At 39.6% G+C, this 21,364-nt stretch overlaps 1 protein-coding gene across 5 annotated transcripts in view; it reads right to left on the bottom strand.

The window, feature by feature from the left end:
* PDE4D (phosphodiesterase 4D) overlaps nucleotides 1-21,364 on the bottom strand; it is a 1,287,753-nt gene that overhangs the window by 201,526 nt on the left and 1,064,863 nt on the right. For all 5 annotated transcript variants that reach the window (XM_010974890.3, XM_031445608.2, XM_031445617.2 and 2 more), the window contains one exon: nucleotides 1,648-1,839. In XM_010974890.3, coding sequence (XP_010973192.2) covers nucleotides 1,648-1,839 — 192 coding nt within the window. The remainder of the gene's footprint in view (nucleotides 1-1,647; nucleotides 1,840-21,364) is intronic.

Consider the following 21,364-nt stretch of genomic DNA (forward strand, 5'->3'; position numbering starts at 1 on the left):
AGGAGGGAAGAACACAACAATGGTGACCGCCAGGAGAGGAAATGCACCTCGTCTTTCCTCTAATAACTGGCACTATGTCTTCCTCTTTAGGGGTGACTGATAAATAGTCCTTGAATTAATGGATTTTCAGAGGTCAATATAAACTGAAGATAGATTTCAGAATGCTAAAGCAACATAATATGTAAAGAAATACAGATAGTAGATGTAGATCTTGGGGTGCAGGTGGGAGGACGTGGAGAGAGAAAATTATGGAAGAAGTTTTATTGCCCCCACCTCAAAAAAAAAAAACCAGATAAAAAGAGAGTAGACTGGATAGTTTTAGAAAAATGGTGTAGATCTGTGCATAATTAGGGGTAGGTGATGAGGTGCTTTTACCTATAGCCCACAAGGATGCAAATTAGGACTTACATACTGTCTTTTCCACTAATTATTTGATCTGAGACTTAATTTCAAAAGACTATGTTATTTGAGATCAAGAACCCTGTCTTAGAATTTTCTTGTATCTCCTGCCATGCTTCAAACATGGGCAGCTACACAATGGGATTTAATCATTCAGCATTTGCATCAAAATGATTGTACTTTAGTTGCTCATTCCTACGGAGAAGAGAGTATTATCATTTTATAACCATTAATAAATGTCAGCCAAGAACTACAGGTTAGGAACACAAGTAAAGCACAACTCTGTTTCTAGAGTCCCACGGAGACTCACTGGGATACTTCGATGATCTGTTAGACTATCCGGAATAACACTGGACTGGCAGGAGCCCCATACAGTTCCTAGCAGATGTACAGCAACCTGTCCTGAGTCTTCGAGTTGGTGTCATGAGAAGATGGTGATATTATTGGACAAATGTCTAGGGCAGGAGTGACTAAGTCTACATAGAGGCAGAGTTACCACAAATGACAGCCCAGGCATTGCATAAGAGGTCCTATATAGAAACCACCAGAAACTAGGAAACTAATGAACACCACAGTAAACACAAGAATGGAATGTGCTGAGAAAATGAGCTAGTGATGGTATATGATCTGTGAACTTACTTATCAGTTCTAATTATTTTCCAAGCTGTGCCATGTCTCAAATGATATTCGAGTTTGTCTAATGTGTTCTGTGCTTGCCTCCAGTGATTAATATTCCAAAAATGGTTTAATTTAGGCAAACCTCCACAAAGATCTCTCAAATGATCTGGCAAACCAGCGCTAACATCTGCACGGTACATTAACTGAGACATAATCAAAGTGCTACTGATGCCAATATCACAGGGATTCTCCAACTGAGTTTAAAGCTTTTCAAAATATTAGAAAATATTCACGAGGTTGAGTAGCTAAAACTCAGGTCCTACATAGATACAAGTTAATGTTTTAAGTGTAAATGTCTCCAGTAAAAATTTAATTCCCACTTTCCCAGGCAATGTATTCTTAGGGAAAATAAATGCTTCTTATCAAGAGTGACAGTGTACTCAAATTCAATCTACCATTTATCTTCAGCCTGTATAATTTTAGCCACCCTTCTTTTTAAATTGGAGATATTTAATCTCTATTGTGCATCATTGGAATGCACAAATATCAGTGGTTTTATCATCTCTAGAGATAAACTTACTTGATTTTCTCTAAGAGCACCCTCTTTTCTTTGCTTACCCTTACACTTACATGTCACTGGCAATGGAGGAGTTCCGGGACATAGACTTTGGTGAGAGGTCATAATCGCTGTCAGATCGATACAGGAAGGACTCCCGACGTTGACTGTGGACAAAGTTTGCTTGGAGAACTAGCCCAGATCCTGGGCTGGTCATGGGATCCAAGGGACTCCGTCCCGAAGATGTGCCATTGTCCACATCAAAACTGTAAATGAAGGAAAAGGAAAGACATTGCTGTGAACCTTTGTATGTTGATATTTTAGAAAAAGGATATTTCAGTTCAGGAATTGAAAGTAGGAAAACATACAACTGATTCCTGCTGTTAAAAAACAATAATATCGAAATACACAAAAGGAAAAAACCACACTGGCTTGTCTTCCTAAGCTCTTGAGTACTTTTTTTAATCCACCAGATACAAAATACAAAGGACTCTCTGAACTCAAGCTTCCTTAAAAAGGAGCCATTCTGCAAAGACTAGTTTTCCTAAGTATAGACTTCCTTTTACATAGCAATTCACTAAATATTTGGGTTCAATTCAATAGGTGCCCATTATATGCCTAATATCCTTGTTTCCCAAAACCTGGACTCCTCCATTCCCACCGACATCTATCAATCACTAATTTCTGTTGTATCCACTTCCTTCTATCCCCATTGCCAATATATTAAGTTCAGGATTCTACCAGCTCTCACCTACGTTATTATAAGAGCCTTTAAATTAGTCCTTTGAACCCATTTTCCACCCTGTCCCAAGAGTGACTGTTCTTAAAATATAATAAACCTGACTATGTAATTCATCAGTTTAAAACCTTTCAGTAGCTCACTATTGTCCTCATGATAAAGTTCAAATTTCTTGGCTGAACTGAGAGAATCTTAAGAATCCATTCGCATTGCAATGAACCCATTTCCCAAATTCAACATGCAACACTCTTCTATCAGGCACCTGATGCTCCCTTGGGATGAACCACCATCTCCTTATCTCAGGGCTTCATTACCTAAACTTCTGCTCCCTAATTACTCAACCCCCCAATTCCCCACCTAATTGTTATTCATCCTTGAGGACTTAGCCTTCATGTGAAATGCTGCCCTGACACCCAGAGCTTTATGAGATGCCCTTTCTCTGTACTCCCAAGATACTTCCCCACTCCCGACTGGTAGCATCTACAATGAACTGGAAATGCACACCACTTGGTCTCCATCCTAGACTGTGAGCTCTCTGAGAATGGAGACTCTGGGTGTTCTCGGCACTTTACATGGCAATTCAGAAAACTTTACAAAGCAGTTCGAAATAATGAGCGAATGAATGAAAGGCATGATGCTTGGCGATACAGATTTTAGATTTTTGGGACAAAAAGAACCAAACATGCAGTTCTTAACATTGCAGTCTTTATAATCCAGGTAAACTTTCTACGAAGAGCTTTTTGAGTCAAACATCAACGAGTACTAAAATAAAGTCAACTCTCCTGTGTTCTTATAAGAGGAGGGTGAGGGTGACAGCCCAGGACAGCTCAGCAAGTCTGTGGTTTATGATTGTTGAATAAATAAATAAACAAATGAATTAAAGCTCAGTGGTTATCAACATTTTCCCCATTACAGCCTTTATCCAAACTATTAACTAGCTAACTTTTAAATATTCATTTACTTTTTCTACTGGAGTTATTAATAAATAATGTTATGACCCAAAGATTGCCAGTCACAGAGGAAGGATCATCTAGAGACTTGATGTTTCACGAGTCAACTATGAATGTTTGGCCAGATTAGAACATTGACTCCAAATCAATCCATCTAGTTAAGAAAAAAAAAAAAAAAAAAAAAAAAAAAAGAAAGAGAAAAGAAAGGGAAAAACTCTAGCTTGGCCAGTCATAAACATGTTTTCAATTTAAAATTTTCTTAGAATTTTGTTACTCTACAGATGTATTCATTTGGCCCTTAAAAGACATTGAGAGTTGAACTACTTAAACAGACTCATTTTACAGACAAGGATACCAGCTCCTAGAAAGGTTAACTGACCAAAGGGACTGAGCTCACTGGATTTAATCGTCTACTATTCCTGAAGTTCTCTCAGCTCTAAAGCACAAGTATGTGAACCACAAAGGTGGGTTAGCAACTGTGACACCAGACAGGGGACATCTGTTTCAAGCGGACAGCCACTTCATGTGTCTGGGACTTTTGGCAATCCTGAGGAAGGCCGGAGGGAAGGGATCTTTACTCACTAAAGAGACTTATTCCCGATTTCTAGCAAGCTCTTCTTGGATATGCTTAATTAAATATGCATTTATTAAGCACCTACTATGAGCACACTGGGACACGAAAATAAAGGAGATGAGATTAATCTAGACTGCGATAGCTGAGAAATCTTCTTGGAAGAATAGTGTTTTAAAAGGGCTTTTGAAGGCAGTCAGTATACCTCTGAAAGACATTAAAGAGGTATACTGCATAAGGGGAGGATAAGGGGACAGTTCTGCTCCAAGGAGACAGTGATGACAGCTCTTCAGCATGAGGCCATCATAATGTGAACACATAAAAAAGTCTTCATGTCGATTTCCCTTCAATATCAAAATGGCCTTACTGTTCAAAAAAAAAAAAGTATGCTTTTTTTGCTATGCAGAAACAAAAATATAGGAGATACAGAAGCAGGATTTTTGGTTTAGTTTTTCTCAGTTCAAATGAGGAAATACCAATAGCACTCCCTAAATCAGTAATTTTTATTTTTTATTTATTATAATCTTCCCAATTAATTTAAGCAAGTCTTAAAAATATTCTCCGCTATTAGTTTTGGAACAAATACTGCTAAATATCTTAAAATATTTAACATTTTTGCAGTAATAGTACCTATTAAAGCCAAACATTTATTAATAGGTCATAAAATGCTTGATCCAGGACCGCTTTACGGGCCTTCATGTTTTTCTTCGTAGGCTGCACTATAATACTTTGTCCACTAGATGGAGATCATTTTCTTAAGGAAAATCCACTGTGACTAAAAGGCCAAAACTATCTTTCTTAAATACTCATGAAAACAACCTCTTAAATACTATACCAAAAAATAAAACCTCACCATCTACAGGAAATGATTACTAAGTATTGCTAAAATTCTATTAGCCTAAGAAATATTAGTATTTGCTTTACGAACTGATTGAGAAGGATGTCAAAGTGTAGATATTTACTTAAAAAGAAAAACTCTTCAGTTCAAATATTAGAACTAAGGAGTTTCCCTTGGGAGCGGTTATACTGGGGACAAATCAAGGCAGTATTTCTTCATTCAGTGGATAGTAAATTAACAGAGTTTCGGCTGAAAATATGGATGGCTTCAAATAAGCTACTTATTTTTGAAACGTAACTTGAGAAACTGTCAATGTCACAGAACTATTAATAAAACAAGAAGGTGATGAGGAGTCAGACGCTGGTACCAAACAGATCAGTTGTGAATTTGCCAAACACATTCTTTGGCAAACAAGTGAATACTCTTTTGACTCACTGTCAATTACATGGAGTCTAAGACGAGCAGAAGCCTGGGAAAGTAAGGAAAGAATTGGGGAGAGTGATAATGTCTAAGTATAATGATGATAATTATAATAAAATTTTTGGAACACTTTCCATGTGCCAGGAATTGTGCTGTGTGCTTTACATACCATTATCTCATTGAGTCCCCCCCAATAACCCTTTGAAATTAGCGCATATTTTCCAACTGACCATTGAGGAGTCAGAGTCATAAAGAAGTTGCTCTATGTAAAGTAACAAGTTCGACAGTTTGTCAGTGGGTTTTAAACTCAAGCTGTCTGATTCCAGAGTCTGGGAGAATAACCTCTTTATTTATGTCCCTATTGCCAAGCCACCTATTACTCATTACAAAATACAAAAGATACCTCTTAGCTTCTTCACCTGGATAGAACTTCAAATGTTAACTGTTTGAAGGTAACATTCTGATTAATTTATGGATCAGGCCTGCCAAGGCTACTTCTGGGACTTGGTCTTTATATGACTGCAAGTTTTGGCACTTGCCAAATCCCCTATTTTTCCAGTTTCAAATACAACGATAAGGTGCAAAAGAGCCTCTGCTGCGACCCATTTGGTGGGTTTCTTCACAGAGTCCAAGAGTCACTGGGAATAAGGAGGGTTGGTGAGCTGGCAGAAGGTCTTAGCAAATGGAACTAAGTGAGATGCTTCTTTACTCCACACGTTTGCTGACCTAAATGCAGTTCACCGATGCACACTCTCCTGAACTGAGCTGGCTTTCACCCCGAAGGCACTAGTGGAAAAGCAATCATGCATGGTCCCCGATGGGGGTGGTAAGAGTAATGGTCCTGCCAGCCCAGTGCAACCAGAACTGTTGCGGCTGTGTGCATCCGGCACTTCTCAGGACCATTCATTCCACAGGCGTGTCCCTTTCTGTGGAACTTGCCCCTCAACAAAAACCAAACAGAAAATAGGCAAACTGACAAAACCAACAAAGCTGCTCCCCAGCTCTCCACGCTGTTCCAAGTCAGTGGAATCACTGGACTATGTGTTCTGGTTCACCTTCCATTCAGCCTCCTCCACTGCTCCTATACCCAGTGCCTACTGACTCCATAATCATCTGTCTGCTTAGGGTCATTTCTCATCCTTTTGCGCTGAAGCTAGACCCCGCTTCTCTGGTTTAAACATTTGGCATTTCTTATTAACCATGATGTGGATTCTCTCCTGAGCCATGGTCCTGCTATTGTCCTGGGTAAAAAACTCATCTCATCTGACCTTGCCGCCAGGACCTCATACTCAACACTGACCCCCAATGTGGAGCTTGATGGAGGCGAGACACATGAGGACTCCAGGAGAGCAGCTGCAGGGAGCCCCAATCAACAGTTGTCATCACCAAAGCATCTGAGATGAACTCCCACGGGGAAGACCCTGGAGAGAGCATGGCAGCTGCTGAAGGCTGGTGAGAGCCCTGGAAGCCTTCACTAATGCCAGGAGCATCTGAGAGCTGCTTCTGTCTCTGTGTATTAAGAACAATGGTGCATAGAGATCTTTCCGCTGGGAGGTGGGGAGATACCACAAACAGTCCTAAGACATTCACTTGGGAGTTAGAAAATGTGGTTAAAATTTCAAATGATGGTTCTGCCACTTGACTCTAGGGTAGTTACTGTACTGTTCTTAGCCTCCACTTCCTGATAAGGATCATTACAGTACCTGGCCTGGCTTGAGGGCCATCATAATGCCCTATAAAATGTTTGGGAAGCAATGAGCACACTGCCTGGCAGCTAATACGTTATCAATATTTGGCAGCTCTTGTCATTTTTATTGCTATTACTCGCCTTCTTTGAGGGGGACTTTCCATCCAGGAGGTTCTCCGTACCTGAGCACACTGTGTTGGGAAGAACCTACAGGGACTGATGGGAAAGGAAGGAAACTGAAGGGCTGATCAGTCAAACCACTGGAATCAACCTTGGCAATCAACAAGGTGACAGATGCTGGAGCCAGGCTGCTCTTACAACTTAAGCTGCTTTTACAACTTAACTTGCTGTCTCCACCCCACTCTATAATTCCAGTGTGGTAACATCCAGGGAGAGGGTGGAGACTATTGATTTTTCTCTAGATATTCCTCACCAAGGAGAAAGAACAATTTTCTGTTAGGAACGCGGAAGGCATGGAGATCCCAACAACCTGAGATCCAGCTGAATATAATGAGCAGAAACAGTCCTTCAGACCTCAGGTCCCCAGCCACCGGGTATACCTTGGTGACCTAGAGTCACAATTATTTTCCTGTGCCTGACTCTTCTGTGTATATGGCAGCCCATGCCATTGGCTGTACAATGGAATCCATTTTGGTGCTTTACCATTCAGGATGAGGGGGATGATTTCTCCTCAAGCTTAATGAAGTGTAAGCAGAGTTGGATCATTTCTTCAAAAATATTTTTTCTTTCTATGATAAATATTATATCATATTAATTATTAATATGTTATTAATACCACATGGCTATGAAACCTGTTCCTAATTAATGCCAGTGATATTTTCCATTCAAGGTTTCCCTGCAGATCAAAGAGCTTCTCTGGATTAAAGAAAATACTGCTGCCCAGAGTTCCTCATTTTATTCTTTCCTTTGCTCAGATCAGATGAGACTGCAGAAAACAGGACTTTACAGTGATACACACGTATGGTGATCTTTCCCAATCAAAAAACTGCATCTCGCATTTAAATAGGACACCCCGAGAATGCAGCCTATTTAGCAAGTTCACATTAGTGGATTATAGTGTTAAGTGACTGACTGTATGCATGTTATTTTGCATAGTATATATATTTGTATGGAGGACCTGCAATTTTATCCTTTGTTTTCACAGATGATTTTTATAAACAAAAGCCTGGAACAAAGGGGAAAGGTATATGCTTATTCATGAATAAAAACGTCAGGTGATCTCAGGTAACACAGCTTTTGCTTCTGACATGTCACTGACACTCCCAGGTAACAGAGGGCAAATAAAGAGATTCAAAATGAAAATGATGGCATGAGTTTGATGTTTGGACTGGAAGCCAGACGGGACAAGCTGGACTTGTTCAGTAGGGTTTTGCCAAACGAGATGGCAAAAGGATGATTTTTCTGAAAGATGTTTATTAGACCTAAACTTTAGTAAACCATAAAGACTTACACGTAAGACAAGACACTATAAACCTCTTAGAAGAAGACATTGGCAAAACATTCTCTGACATAAATCTTAGCAATGTTTTCCTAGAACAGTCTACCCAGGCAATAGAAATAAAAACAAAAATGAACAAATGGGACCTAATTAAACTTATAAGCTTTTGCACAGCAAAGGAAATCATCAGCAAAACGAAAAGACAACCTATGGAATGGGAGAAAATATTTGCAAAAGATGAAACTGACAAGGGCTTAATTTCCAGAATATATAAACAGCCCATACAACTTAATATGAAAATAACAAACAACCCAATCCAAAAATGGGCAGAAGACCTAAACAAGCAATTCTCCAATGAAGACATACAAATGGCCAATAGGCACATGAAAAAATGCTCAATATCGCTAATTAACAGAGAAATGCAAATCAAAACTACAATGAGGTATCACCTCACACCAGTCAGAATAGCCATAATTCAGAAGTCCACAAACGACAAATGAAATCTAAACAAACAAACTCATAGATACAGAGGGGTATGGTAGAAACTTCCAGTTATAAGATGAGTAAGTTCAGAGATGTAACTTACAACATTATATAGTTCACAATGCTGTAAATTTAAAAGTTGCTAAGAGAGTGAATTTTAAAAGTTCTCACCCCACATATACACACAAATAGCTGTTACTATATGAGGTGCTAAATGTAATAAAATCTTATTGTGGTAAACCTTTTTTAATATATACATATATAAAATCGCTATATTGTACACCTTAAACTTACACAATGTTTTTATGTCTGTGATATCTCAATAAAGCTAGAAAAAAATTAAGTTTCCATAAAAAAAAGATAAAATCATCGCCCTAATCTCCTAGACTTTTCTAGCCTCCTTTCCTTCTTATTTTTTCTGCATAGCACTCATCTGCCTCTGATCAGCTTGAGTCACTTATTTTATATTATTCTCCTCATTAGAATGTAAGCTTTATAAGTGCAGAGATTTGTATCTGCTTCGTTCATTAACACATCCCCAGCACCTAGAATAGTGTCTGGCACATAGTAGTTACTAAATTAATATTTATATTATGAATGTATTAATATCTTTAGATGCAGAGCCACTTACTAGAGACTGGTTGTTATTTACCATGGTTACCTGTGTGGTTCTACTCCAAATGAACTTTTATTTTTATTATTATTTATTTCAGCCAGGAATCAGTCATATTTTTAAAGAAAGAACTAATGAGGTTGATTAGCTCATTTGAAGGAATCATCTGGAAAGACACTTAAAAGGCTAGGGTGTTAAAAGACTTAAAAAAAAAACTTTTTAATAGAAGTTATCTTACATATCCCCCTGTCTGACCTCCAATCAGCCATAGAATCAGGGGGTGGGATCCAGACTTTGTGGCGTATGAAGTTTATACAATTTTGAGTCTGCTTTGAGAAAAATAGTATCAAAAAAACCTTCCTTTTGCAAATTTTACATAACCTATGACTATGTGCAATGGCTAGCAGCCCTCCCATCTATAACTTGGAACAGGACAGGCCAGTGAGGGGCATTAAGCTTGATCTCCATTAGCTTCACAGTAAACCTGCATTGGAGGCAATGATAGAACAGGACAGGACAGGAAAAACAAATGGAATGGCTAAAAATGGGAACAGAGTACCATATATTTTCCTAAAAGGAGAATTATTATTACAGGTTAGTTTTTTCTTTATTTTTTTCTCTCTTTTTTTTCAATAGCCCAAATTTCCAAAGCTTGCTCATATTTTTCAGAACTTTTCTTGCTATTTGCACATGTTCATCCTTCCAAATAAGTGATTCTGCCAGGCAGGGTATTAGAATCACTTTGAAGGCCTGGGAGGGGTGTGCCTGAAACCACACCTGTCTCTATGGAAACTATGATTTCCTTTTTGAGAGGTGAGTTTTTAAAATGTGGTTCTCAATCTCATTCCGGCTATTTATGTATTTAGACTTATTAAAAATTGATTCCCAAATGGCTTAACTGAATGAATAAGAATTAATGAATAATAAATTATTTGTGAAAATACTATTTAAATATCATATCTTAAGAAGGAGGATATAGCTCAGTGATACAGCAGATGCTTAGTATGCATGAGGTCCTGGGTTTGAGCCCCAGTACCTCCATTAAGAAAAAAACTAATTAACTTAATTAAAAATAAATAACTAAACTTCATTACCTCCCCCTCAAAAAATAAATAAAATAAAAAATAAATATCATATCTTAAGTAGATTAAGTCTAGGCAAGTTTCTAATAACTGAAAACAAAAGCTGTAATAACTCTACTAAATTTGTCTTTAAAAATATAACCTAAATCTGATCCTTTTCCACTAATGAATACGAAAACTCATACATCATGTTTTTCTCTGGGTCTGGACTCTCCTCAAACAGGTCAGGAAACAACTCACCAAGCCATACTATTAAATCTATTTTGGAGAAGTGATATCACTCAGTTTCCAACCTCAATGATCCAAACAGAGGGTTTTCTACTTTAATGGGAGTGGACGAGAACAGAGGAGGGGTTCAGAGGGCCATGTGGCCTGGATAGATACCCTTTCTTCAGTTCTACCAGGATAAAGCAAGGATTAAGACATTAGCCTATGATGGTCATAGACAATCACATTCTTTCACAATTCTTTAGAAATAGATCAGAGAATAAAAACAAAGATGTAAACACCCACACTAAACAGCTCACGTCTCATTGTGTTATGGGCCCATTGATCCTCTCCTTTGTGATTTCCTAGACTGGGTAAATTACACATGCTTGTAACTTATCCTTCAAATGTTATAAGACATTGGGATGGACTGTCAAATTGCTGCAGGATGCACTTCAACATTGAGTTTGAAGAGTAAAGATACTTTGTGTATTTCCTTGAAATGGTATTGTACATAATCTTGACTAAAGAGAAAACGGTCTTGGGAAAGCATAGACTTTCATAATTGGGACCATGAACATGGCAAATTATGCTTGGCGACTGCCAAATTCCACTCTCTGCTTGTTCCTGGGCAGACAAGAAGTCCTGGTTTCTAGGCTTCTCTTGCAATTAGACTTGGTCACGTAACTGGATGCGAGCAGAAATACTGCACACCGCTTCCAGGATGGGCTCCAACTCCTCCCACATGCTTGGCTGTGCCCTCTTTCTCCTTCTGCCAGTTGCAGGTTGAGGGTTCTGAAGCCACCAGGAGTGGTGGGAACACAAGATGGAAGGAGCCTGGTCCCTGTATGACAGCAAGGATGAGAGCAGTTGCCCTGTCACCACCCTAGACAGTTGCTTGATGAAAAACAAACTTTTTTAAAAAAAACACCTAATTTGGAGGGTGTATTTGTTATTATAATAACATCTAATACAGTCTATTACACCAAACTAAGTTGGCAGCACTAACAGTGTATTAAACTGTCAAATTCACATTAGATCTACCTCTGGACTTAAAAAAAAAAAAAAGCGCCCCTACAAAGGCCCCAGTGAAAACTCATTGCCTCTTTAATTCTACCATTTTCACACTTGGTTGAGATTTCCCTCCCCTTAATCTTCCTTGGTTACACTGATTTTCAGGAAGGCATTTCTTATCCTCCAGTACTGAAGAAGTGTTAGAGAGTAAGTTTCTGACCATTACACGCAGTTGTGGCTGGTCCGTGAAGAGCAAAAGCCAGTCCTGTTCCATTCCTCCTTGACCACAGTCAGGAGAGCTGGAGAGGGCCAGCTGGGACATGAGGCTGGCTCATCAATTTGTCTCTCTATCACAGAAGAGATACAGGTCTTGGAGTTGCTGTCCCTTGGGAGTTGGATCCATGCTTTTCTGGAGTAAATGAGGTCTCAGAAACACCAGATCAAACCAGGCTGCCCTGTTTAGAATGGGACTCCAGACTAAAATGACATTCTGAATGTGCCCATTCTAGGTGGATGGGCCAGAGTCTATGAAACAATCCTAGAAATGTGTCATACCTTACTCAAATCTAGAAGCGACCACAGTTCACTGTTTTCTAGCTCATCTGCAATGGTATCAGAGCTGAGCTGGTCCTTCAGATTCAAAGAGATGCAGGTTGAATCAGATGCCTTCCTTCCTTTTCTGAACTCATAAACTAAATGCCCTTTTAGAGTCAGATATGCTTCTCTAGAAGGAGGAAAGGAGGTTACCTGGGACTGCTTACTCTTGCCTCTATGGCTTCTGAAATAGTGGAGTGGTGCCCAGTCGGTGCCTCCTTCCCTTCACTGAGCTGCAGTGTGTTTCTGGTATGAAAAATATGTCATTGTCACCCTAGAGATCAAACTCTAATGATCCATACATCCTGAAGGTGATGAAGTGGGTACAGAAACGAACCTATCCATTCTGCAAATATTTATCGACCACCTAGTCTTGCCAGACACCCCTGGAAAGGAATGGAGCTCATGGAGGAGACACAAGGACTGTAGTGGTTGCAGTGAATTTCTGCCCCTAAATTAAAATGGGATTTCCTTCCTCCAGGACAACCAAATTCATGGTGAGACAGTCCATGAATCCTGTGGACTTGCAAAGCTAGGAAAACTGATCATTGCTGATCTCCTCTGCTTTGACATTAACTATGTTCTTTTAAAAAGTCAAGTTTTACTTTGTTAGCCATAGAAATTCCTTTCATTTTTATGCAATGATATATCTCAAATATTTAGATAGAAGCATCCATTTGTGCCAACTGGTCTATTTTCTGGATGGACTCAGATATTCAACTCTATGTATTTTGTCTTTCTTTTTTCTTTTTTGTGGAATTTATTTTGTAGAATCTTGTCTCCCATTTTGGATTATTTTCCATTTATATCCTTTTTTAAAAAATGACTTATGCTTTTCTTAATGAGTATGGTACAAGACCTTGAAGTACAATATAAATAAGGGCTTCTGTAATGGGACAGCCTTTCAATCTAGCAACATTTTTTCTAACTAGCTAAAGATGGTCATGCCAGAATCCTCAGATAAATTATTTCCTGATAGGAACTGTAATTGTTTTTGTTTGTTTGTTTGTTTGTTATTTGTTTTTTTGGGGGGTGGTAATCAAGTTTGTTTATTTACTGAAATGCAGGTACTCGGAATTGAACCCAGGACCTTGTGCATACCAAGCACATACTCTACCACTGAGCTATGCCCTCCCCAGAACTGTAACTCTTTTGATTCCTGGCATGTAAAATATTTTGTACTACATTGTACCACCATAATGTAAATATGTAAATAAACCTTAATTTCCAGCCTGACTATACGAAGTCAGTACTGCTGGTAGATTATCTAATTTGAAATGTGTTTACCTTCACAAAAAAGACATAAAGTAAGTTTTATTGTTTTTCATACATTAAGCTACTAAATAAATAGCTGTCAGTTGTTTAAACTTAGGTTGGAAGAAAAAAACAAACAAACATGATTATATACTTTGCTGATCTTTAAAATTTAACTTTGACCAAATTTTGAAAATAGGGCTACAGATGCCTATACATCATGAAATCAAAATTAGAGTTTTTATTAGCATTTATTCAGTTGTTTTCTTTTTTCCCTAACTTTAGTACTTTCAAAAAGCTTAAAATGTGCTTTTTTTTTTTTTTTACCCTTCTTTTTCTTTTCCTTTCAAGTTTAGACCTAGAAATTAAATTTGACAAGGGGAAAAAAATCCAAACCACTTCTATGCTTATTCTGTTCTTGGCTTCTTGGTACACAGCTGTCCTTTAAACTTGCAGTGTAATTGTGAGTTTGAATACTATGTTTGCCACTAATCCCACTAAAGGACTTGGCCCCTCAGGCCACATGGAAATAATCTCTGAGGATGCCACGGGTGCTTTAGCCATTTGCCATGTCCATGAACTGCATCTGCGCCTCTTGATGAGCTGGACTAGGATGACCTGTCTGGGGGAAACAAAAGAATTTCTCCCAAAACCCCCTCCCTCCTGTGCCTCTCACGTCATAGTCCCACACTGTTTCTAAAGCCCTTTCACGGTCATGGTTTAGTGGAATTTACGCAGTGACCCCGTGCAACGGCAGTGGGGGTGAGTGGCGTGGATGCTTATCCTTATTTGGGAAAAGAAAATTGAGGCTCAGGAAGGAGGGCAATGGTTTGACCAGCGTCTCACTGCGTTAAGTGACTGGATTATGACGCAAATCAAAATCTTCTGATCTTCAGACTAAAGATTTAAATGGAGGATTGAACAACTGGATTAGTTTTCATTTCATAAAGCTTGAAACAAAGACAAATTCTTATTTGAATGTCCCCTAGTAGAACTCACTTTGAGATATTATCTAGCGGCCTGTAATGTAATGTTCAAAATCTTTGCGTCGAACGTGACATTTTGCTGAAATGAATGAATGTGTCTACATGTCTAAATAGTAGTATGGCAAAAACTTGGAAGGAATTAAAGTAAGGGTGCTCCACTTTGGCAACTTCACTAATTATCCTAACCACATTGTAATGCCTTAAATGTTTGGTAAATGTTTAATAATCCTTGAGGGAAGATCTAGCAAATGCCATGTGGTTAAACTTATTTAAATACATTATAGACCAGCTTTGCAAGACAAAGGGGTTCCTATTTCATACCCTCAGGACAAAAAAAAAATTAAATTAATTCTCTCTAGCAGAAAGATAAGAACTGATACTGGGCTATACTAGGGGTAGGGAATTGGGAACCCCGAGTTTGAGTTCTAACTCTACCATTAACTAGTTGTGACGTTGGCCAAGCTCTTGACTTTTCTGGGATTTAGTAATTTTATCAATCAAATAAAGAGCCCGACTACCAGTCATTTCTAATTACTGGTCTGCACAACACCCTGGAAAGACTTCTAAAAATATAGATTCTTAGTTCTCCTTCTGGATACTCTGAGTCAGTAGACCTGGGGTTGGACCCAGGAATATGTATTTTTACAAAGCTGTCCAAGCTGTCTGAAGTATTGGCAAGTTAGGAACACTAGACTGGTCTCCAAGACGCCCTTCAACTTTCATATTCCTGCACACATTCAACTGCACAGCACTAAACTCAGCTCATGTTCCTCTACTTCAAACTCCCTTGGGAGGCAGGGCACCCAGAGCTAGTGCTGTTCCTAACTCAACTGTCAACCAGCTTCCTAGGTGGCGCCCCTGACCACTGGCCCACTGTGGGACACCATTTCCTACACTGCTGTTGGGATTTTGTGTGTGGTTGAGTGGAGGGAAGAAAGAAGGGAAGAAAGGAAGAGGGAAAGGGGAGGAAGGAGGGAAGGAAATAAGGGGACCAGAGATAACTTGGAGTGGTGGGAAAATGTGATTATGTTACTTCTTTGAATAACCACTCTTGCCTACAAAACTAGATTAAAATTCTTTATCATGGCATTTAAATTACTTTAAAATCTGGTCCCCTCTCCCTCCTAAATCTCATCTCTGGCCCCTTCAAAGATGCTTTAGCTCATGCTGTTCTCAGTATCCAGAGTAGACAATGAAGTTTTATCCCAGCCCCACCTATTTCTACCCATGAAATCTTTCCTGTTCTTCAAAGCTCCACATGTACTAACCAATGTCAAATAAGCCTCCAATGCTTGCTCTTGCAATTCCGAACATCTTACTTAGGTCCTCAATAAAGCATTATTCTGGCGTACTGCACCTGGCTTCAGAAACATCTCTCCCCTTACCAGATACCCCTCCCTAGCTATTTGAGGTTGGGAAAGTGCATACATACGACTTACTTTAACCATCATAATAAAAATAACATTTACATAGTGCTTTACTATTTACCAAATGCTTTTGTATCTATTATTTCATTTGTTCTTGTGAATGAAAAATATTGCAAGCCATATCAATGAACAAAAGATGCTGTGGCCTTCAAGTCATCAGCCACTAATGCAGCTGTCCCCGATAGTGAGCAGAGGGAACTCAGGATGCAGACAAGCAGGCATCCCCAAAGGTGCCTCCTGAGGCAACTCAGGATGGGAAAGAACAGGATACTGGCCCTAGATAGCTAGGTGCATATCAAAGGAATGATTTCAATGAGCCCAGACTCTCGCACCTTCCCACACACTGAAAAGCGCTAAATTCCTTAACTTGAGATACCTGGTCTTTGTTGCAAAAACTCATATATCCTGGCTTCTACCTTGCCACTTTGGAGCAGTCCCAGAGCGATCTAAGAGGCTGTCATCCCAGGCTTACGTTCTCAGAAATGTCTGCCGAATAAAACTAACTTCCGGCCTTTAGGTTGTGCATTTTATTTCAGTTGACACTCTCAATAACATTTCTATGAGATACATATTACTGTCACTCCCTATTTTATGGATGATGAAACTGTAACTCAGAGAAAAGTAATAACTTGCTGGATAATGATGGGCTGAGATTTGAACCTAGATCCTGTGAATTTAAATCTTCTTTTAGCCACCTTGGATCCTGCGGAGGCCTGCTGGGAACAGGACTTCTAAAATGATAAATATATCTGGAAGGCCATTTTTTGCTGGCTCTAAGAGGGGTCTCCAAAACCCAAGGGAGCACACAGGTCTTCTTAAAATTGAAGGTGTTTATGCTTGAGATGAAACTGAATTCTATCTAGGCAAGAAATGTACTTCTGTGTACAAAGCTAAGAACAACACAGTAACTCCCAGTGGAAAACCGAACAAAACCAGAGCCATCTGGGGAATGGTAACTCATGCTCATGAAAACAGTGGCATGGTTTGTGCCAAATTCCAAAGCAACCTTCATGCTAAGGCCACTGGACACAGAATCCATGTGATGCTGTACCTCTCAAGGATTTACAGTTATTGGGAAGTAAATAAGTAAAGGTGTGTGGAAAAAAAAATCTTGTGCATTGGCAGGTAGGAGGTGTTCTGTAAATGCATATTAAATGACTGAACGAATTAATGACTAGGGAGAGGTGGCATCGTGATGTAGCGGGAAAACAGCGTTTAGAGTAAGACCTGGCATGTGATCAGAGCTATGTCAGTGCTGGCTAGTTCTTGTGTCAGGGAGGCACTATGCTTATCACAAGGAGAGAATATTTGCCCTTTGTGCTTCTCAACGAAATGTATTGGTAATTCTTGTAAAATAGGAACAAAAGTCACACTGTAGCTTTGTCATTTCTATTTGGATTAGTAGATAATGGTAATTAGGTGAGCATTTGGACAATAGGTGAGAACTCACATATCTATTAAAAAAAGAAATGGGAGTGTGCATTTTGAATTTAAACACAATGAGATTTCAGTTCTCCCACAGTTGTGAATGGAGTAGGAAAAAAGGTCATTTGACCTTTGTTGAACAGCTCAAGTCACTGCCTTTGATGCTCTCATTTGAAAGAACTGAACCTGCCTCTTCCTTTCCTGGCCCCACCACCAAACAGAGAACTGGAAGGAATAAAAAGAGGGCCATGCTTTAGAAAGTGTTTCCCTGAATCAGAGTTATTCCTTTTGAATACTGTATCATGGGCTTTTTTTCACCTGAAAAACCTCATACCTGTTTCACCATAGTTCATTCAAATTGTAATAAAATATTTTGCAGGCTACCTGCCATGCCAAAATACATCAAGCAAAATGTAATAATCTCTTTAACTCTCCAGTCTTGTATATAGTGTAAAGTAAGGGCTAAGACATTTTTGACTATAAGATGGTTAGTTAAGTAATGTGAGATCAGTGTCCTTGGGAATACCCAGAAACCTGAGCTATTTATTGCACAGACATAATGTTTTGTGGCCGTGACTGATGTTGAGATGACCCTGGAAAGCTTATCTTTGGAATGGTGGAGATTAAGTTGCTTCTGGAAGGCTAGGTGTTCCTGTTACCAAAATAAACACTGATTAAGCAATGGCAAACACAAGAGAGCAACCACAGAAGAAGGGTTTTCCCCATCTCCTTGCTGGAGTTCTGTTTGATAAAGTAAAACAGGCAGACAATTTTGGGAGCCCGGTATTAAATCTACCATACGAGGTCTAAATATCAGGGCTCTAGCCGTCGTGTGCTGTTACACTGATGCTTTCTCCCGGGTGCTTTCGACTTTGGCTGATGTCCCTGGGAGACAACGTGGTCTTGACATCTTTTGTATCTGGTAGCACTGATTACTCTAACAAGTCTCCGCACTGGAGACCCGACTGTCTGTCAAGCTCTCCTCAACCCTGCTCTCTGTCGCTGCATCCCGGATAGAATTAGAGCTGATATCCCAGCAGCTCCCAAAGGTGAGCCCTCCCAGATGGTCCTCAAGTGGGAGATTCGGTCCAGGGGGACCCTCCTGCCCCTGGTCAGTGGGCCTTTTCCCCAGGATAACAGAATGATAACAATAGACAGTAACAATACAGAATAGACAACTCTCAGCATTTTATATCCATCATCTCATTTGATTTTTATTATTATGCTGGAGAAAGAAAGGTTGCTCATATGTATGTACGTATAGCTAAATCACTATGCTGTACATCAGAAACCAACACATTGTAAACCGACTCTGCTTCAATAAAAAAGTTGAAAAAAAAAAAAAGAAATAGTGCTCAGAGAAGTTAAGTAACTTGCCTAGAGTTCATGTTTTTATCCATTATATTTCATTGCTTCTCTAGCATCCAGCGGTCCCTATTAAAATACTGATGCAGTTAATAAAAACTAGGTCCCCCAATGTTATTTAGCTCCCCAAGTACATGGACTTTGGAATCAGATCTGGATTGGAAGCGGCTCTGTTCCTTGCCAGCTCTGGGACCCTAAGCAAAGCTCCCCAGGCTCTCCAAGCCTGAGCTTCCACACGTGTTGAAAGAGGACTATAAGACACTCACATGCAGAAAACCAAAATTGGCTAACGAACATTAAAGCACTCAAGACAGTGTTTTGAAAGTGGTACGTGTTCAACAAATATTAATTCCCTTTTTATTCTTTCTCCTTTAAATACATTGAAATTTCCTGCATTTTAATAAGATGGTCTTACTTTGGCTCACTGCATGCACCTTGAGGCCAGTGAAGCACTAATGGAATGATCATTTGCAACCCTTCCGGTTACTGAAACTAATGCCCGACATACAACCTCCTCACTTAAGACGGTCCAATTATATTTTTAAAGGGGGTTTTGGTACGTGCACATTTTCTATCATAACAGAATCCTGTTATTTCTGTGACTCTGAGACTTGCCTTATTTATGTGACTGTGCCTTTGTTAGAGCAGAGGAAGGATGTGACCTGGATCCAAATTCCAAGAAAAGCAAATTTCACTACAAGAAACTAGTCGAAACTTGTTTATTATTGAAGAGCATATTGCCTTCCACGCCTAGGGTAACATGCCAGTTTTAGCAAGATATGATAAAGCTAAACAGAGGGTCCGAGACTGATGATCTCTTTGCCCCTGAGCTCCCCTGCAGCTTTCCTAGTTCTCTGGGTGTTTGATGAGTGGCATATGTTTTATTTGGAAAGCTACTTTCAACCTGGTAGTGTGCTCCAAGGAGAGATGCGGCCAGATGGTAGAGGGAAGGAATGGCGCGTATCTGTGGAGCACTGGGCTCTCAGCTCAAAACCTGCATTCCTTCCTGGTGAATGAACCAAGGGCTTCAACTGATAACACAAGTATGGTCTCCACAAAGGTATGGAGCAGATTGTTTCTGTTCAGATCATTCTAATGAACGTCCATACAGACAGCAACTCTGCAGCAGAGGGTTTCAAATTTTAGAGCTCAGAGATCTCTTTAAGAATCAAAATGACTTGAAAATCTTCAGAAATGTAAGCCTTCTGAAAAAATCATAAACACACACACATACACACCAGAAATTCCAGAAAGCTCAGTATGGCCTAGTGGTTTTCTGGAGTCAGAGAGCCTGGTTTAAACCCTTACGCTGCTGCTGTATCGTTAGAGACTTTTCTGGAAGATATTTCATTTCCCTCATCTTCAAAATGGAAAGACAAACAATACCTATCTGATAGGGCCAGGATGAGGTTTAAATAAGATCAATCATGTGAAGTGGGACACTGAGTGCTTTGTACATTTTTATTGTTATTATTTTAAGGGGGTTACAGATTCTTAAAACCTCTTTGTGGATTCTGGGTTAAGAATTTCTGCCAAGATGTGGGGACCAGGTTAAAACCAGTTAAGGACAATCCACCTACCACGAAAACAGCAAGATCCTATTAAAGAAAAATACCAATAAAAAGGCATTAAACTAGGTCTGCTACCCTTCTTGGCCCTAAGTCGGCAGGAAAACAGGTCCAGCCATGGCCCCGGTTCTTTCTAAGGAACACCAGCCTGTACCGGCCATGAGAGCTCGGCAAGCATAGCTTCTCTCTGCACTTGAGCAAAACAGCTTGTTGGCTACCTGAACCTTGTAGGGCTATTGTTCTGTTCCTGACACAGTCTTGACAAGGTCTCAGGTATGAGAAAGGGCTGTTAGAAGGTTTAAACAAGAGAATATATAAGTACCCAGTTTCGGGACCGACGTACAATGACCTCTCAATAAACGCTGTCGCTTTCCATGGATCAGGAGAGAAGGTAACTTAACCTGACAAATTCACAGCTCTGGGAGAAATCCCACTGACACTCAGGGGAATGTCTGAGTTATGCAGTTTAACTAGATATGACCTGAAGTAAGCAGGCCTCTGAGAGGCCGTTTCTTTAGGGATTATACAGAGGGTTTGCTGGTGTGATAGTTTCTCTTAAGACTTTAACTTGTGCTTTAAGGGACCTTATTTTAGACAGAGGGGACTCTCTAGTCAAATGAGTACTACTGGGAATGCTTGGAATACCTAGCAGCCAGCAATTTCAGACACATTAATCTTTAGTAGGAAGTAGCCACGAACTGCATAGTGCCTATCATGTTGTTTTGTTCAGAAAGATGGCTCCAGAAAATGACTGAATTAAATTACTTTAATATATTCACACCGGTATTCCCAGTACTTAACACAATTCTGACACTAGGTATAGGAACCTAATAACTATTTATTAAATGTGTTTGCTATACGTGGACTTCAACATCCGCTTAAAGGAATCTCTCTGTTTAACACAGGTTTTATTGCTGAACCAGCTGAAGGGGAATTAACTATGCAAACACAGGCCATGGCTGATATGATGTGCAAATTACAGCTCTCCAGTGGTCTGGAGAACCAATACTTCCTCACACACGGGGTCTCTGAGCAGATGAGTAGCAGAATCAGTAGTTTATTTTCAACAAAACTCACTGATGCTTTTCCAACTGGTCCTACCAAACTCT

The sequence above is a fragment of the Camelus dromedarius genome, chromosome 3 (assembly GCF_036321535.1).
Source record: "Camelus dromedarius isolate mCamDro1 chromosome 3, mCamDro1.pat, whole genome shotgun sequence".
NCBI classification, from domain to species: domain Eukaryota; kingdom Metazoa; phylum Chordata; class Mammalia; order Artiodactyla; family Camelidae; genus Camelus; species Camelus dromedarius.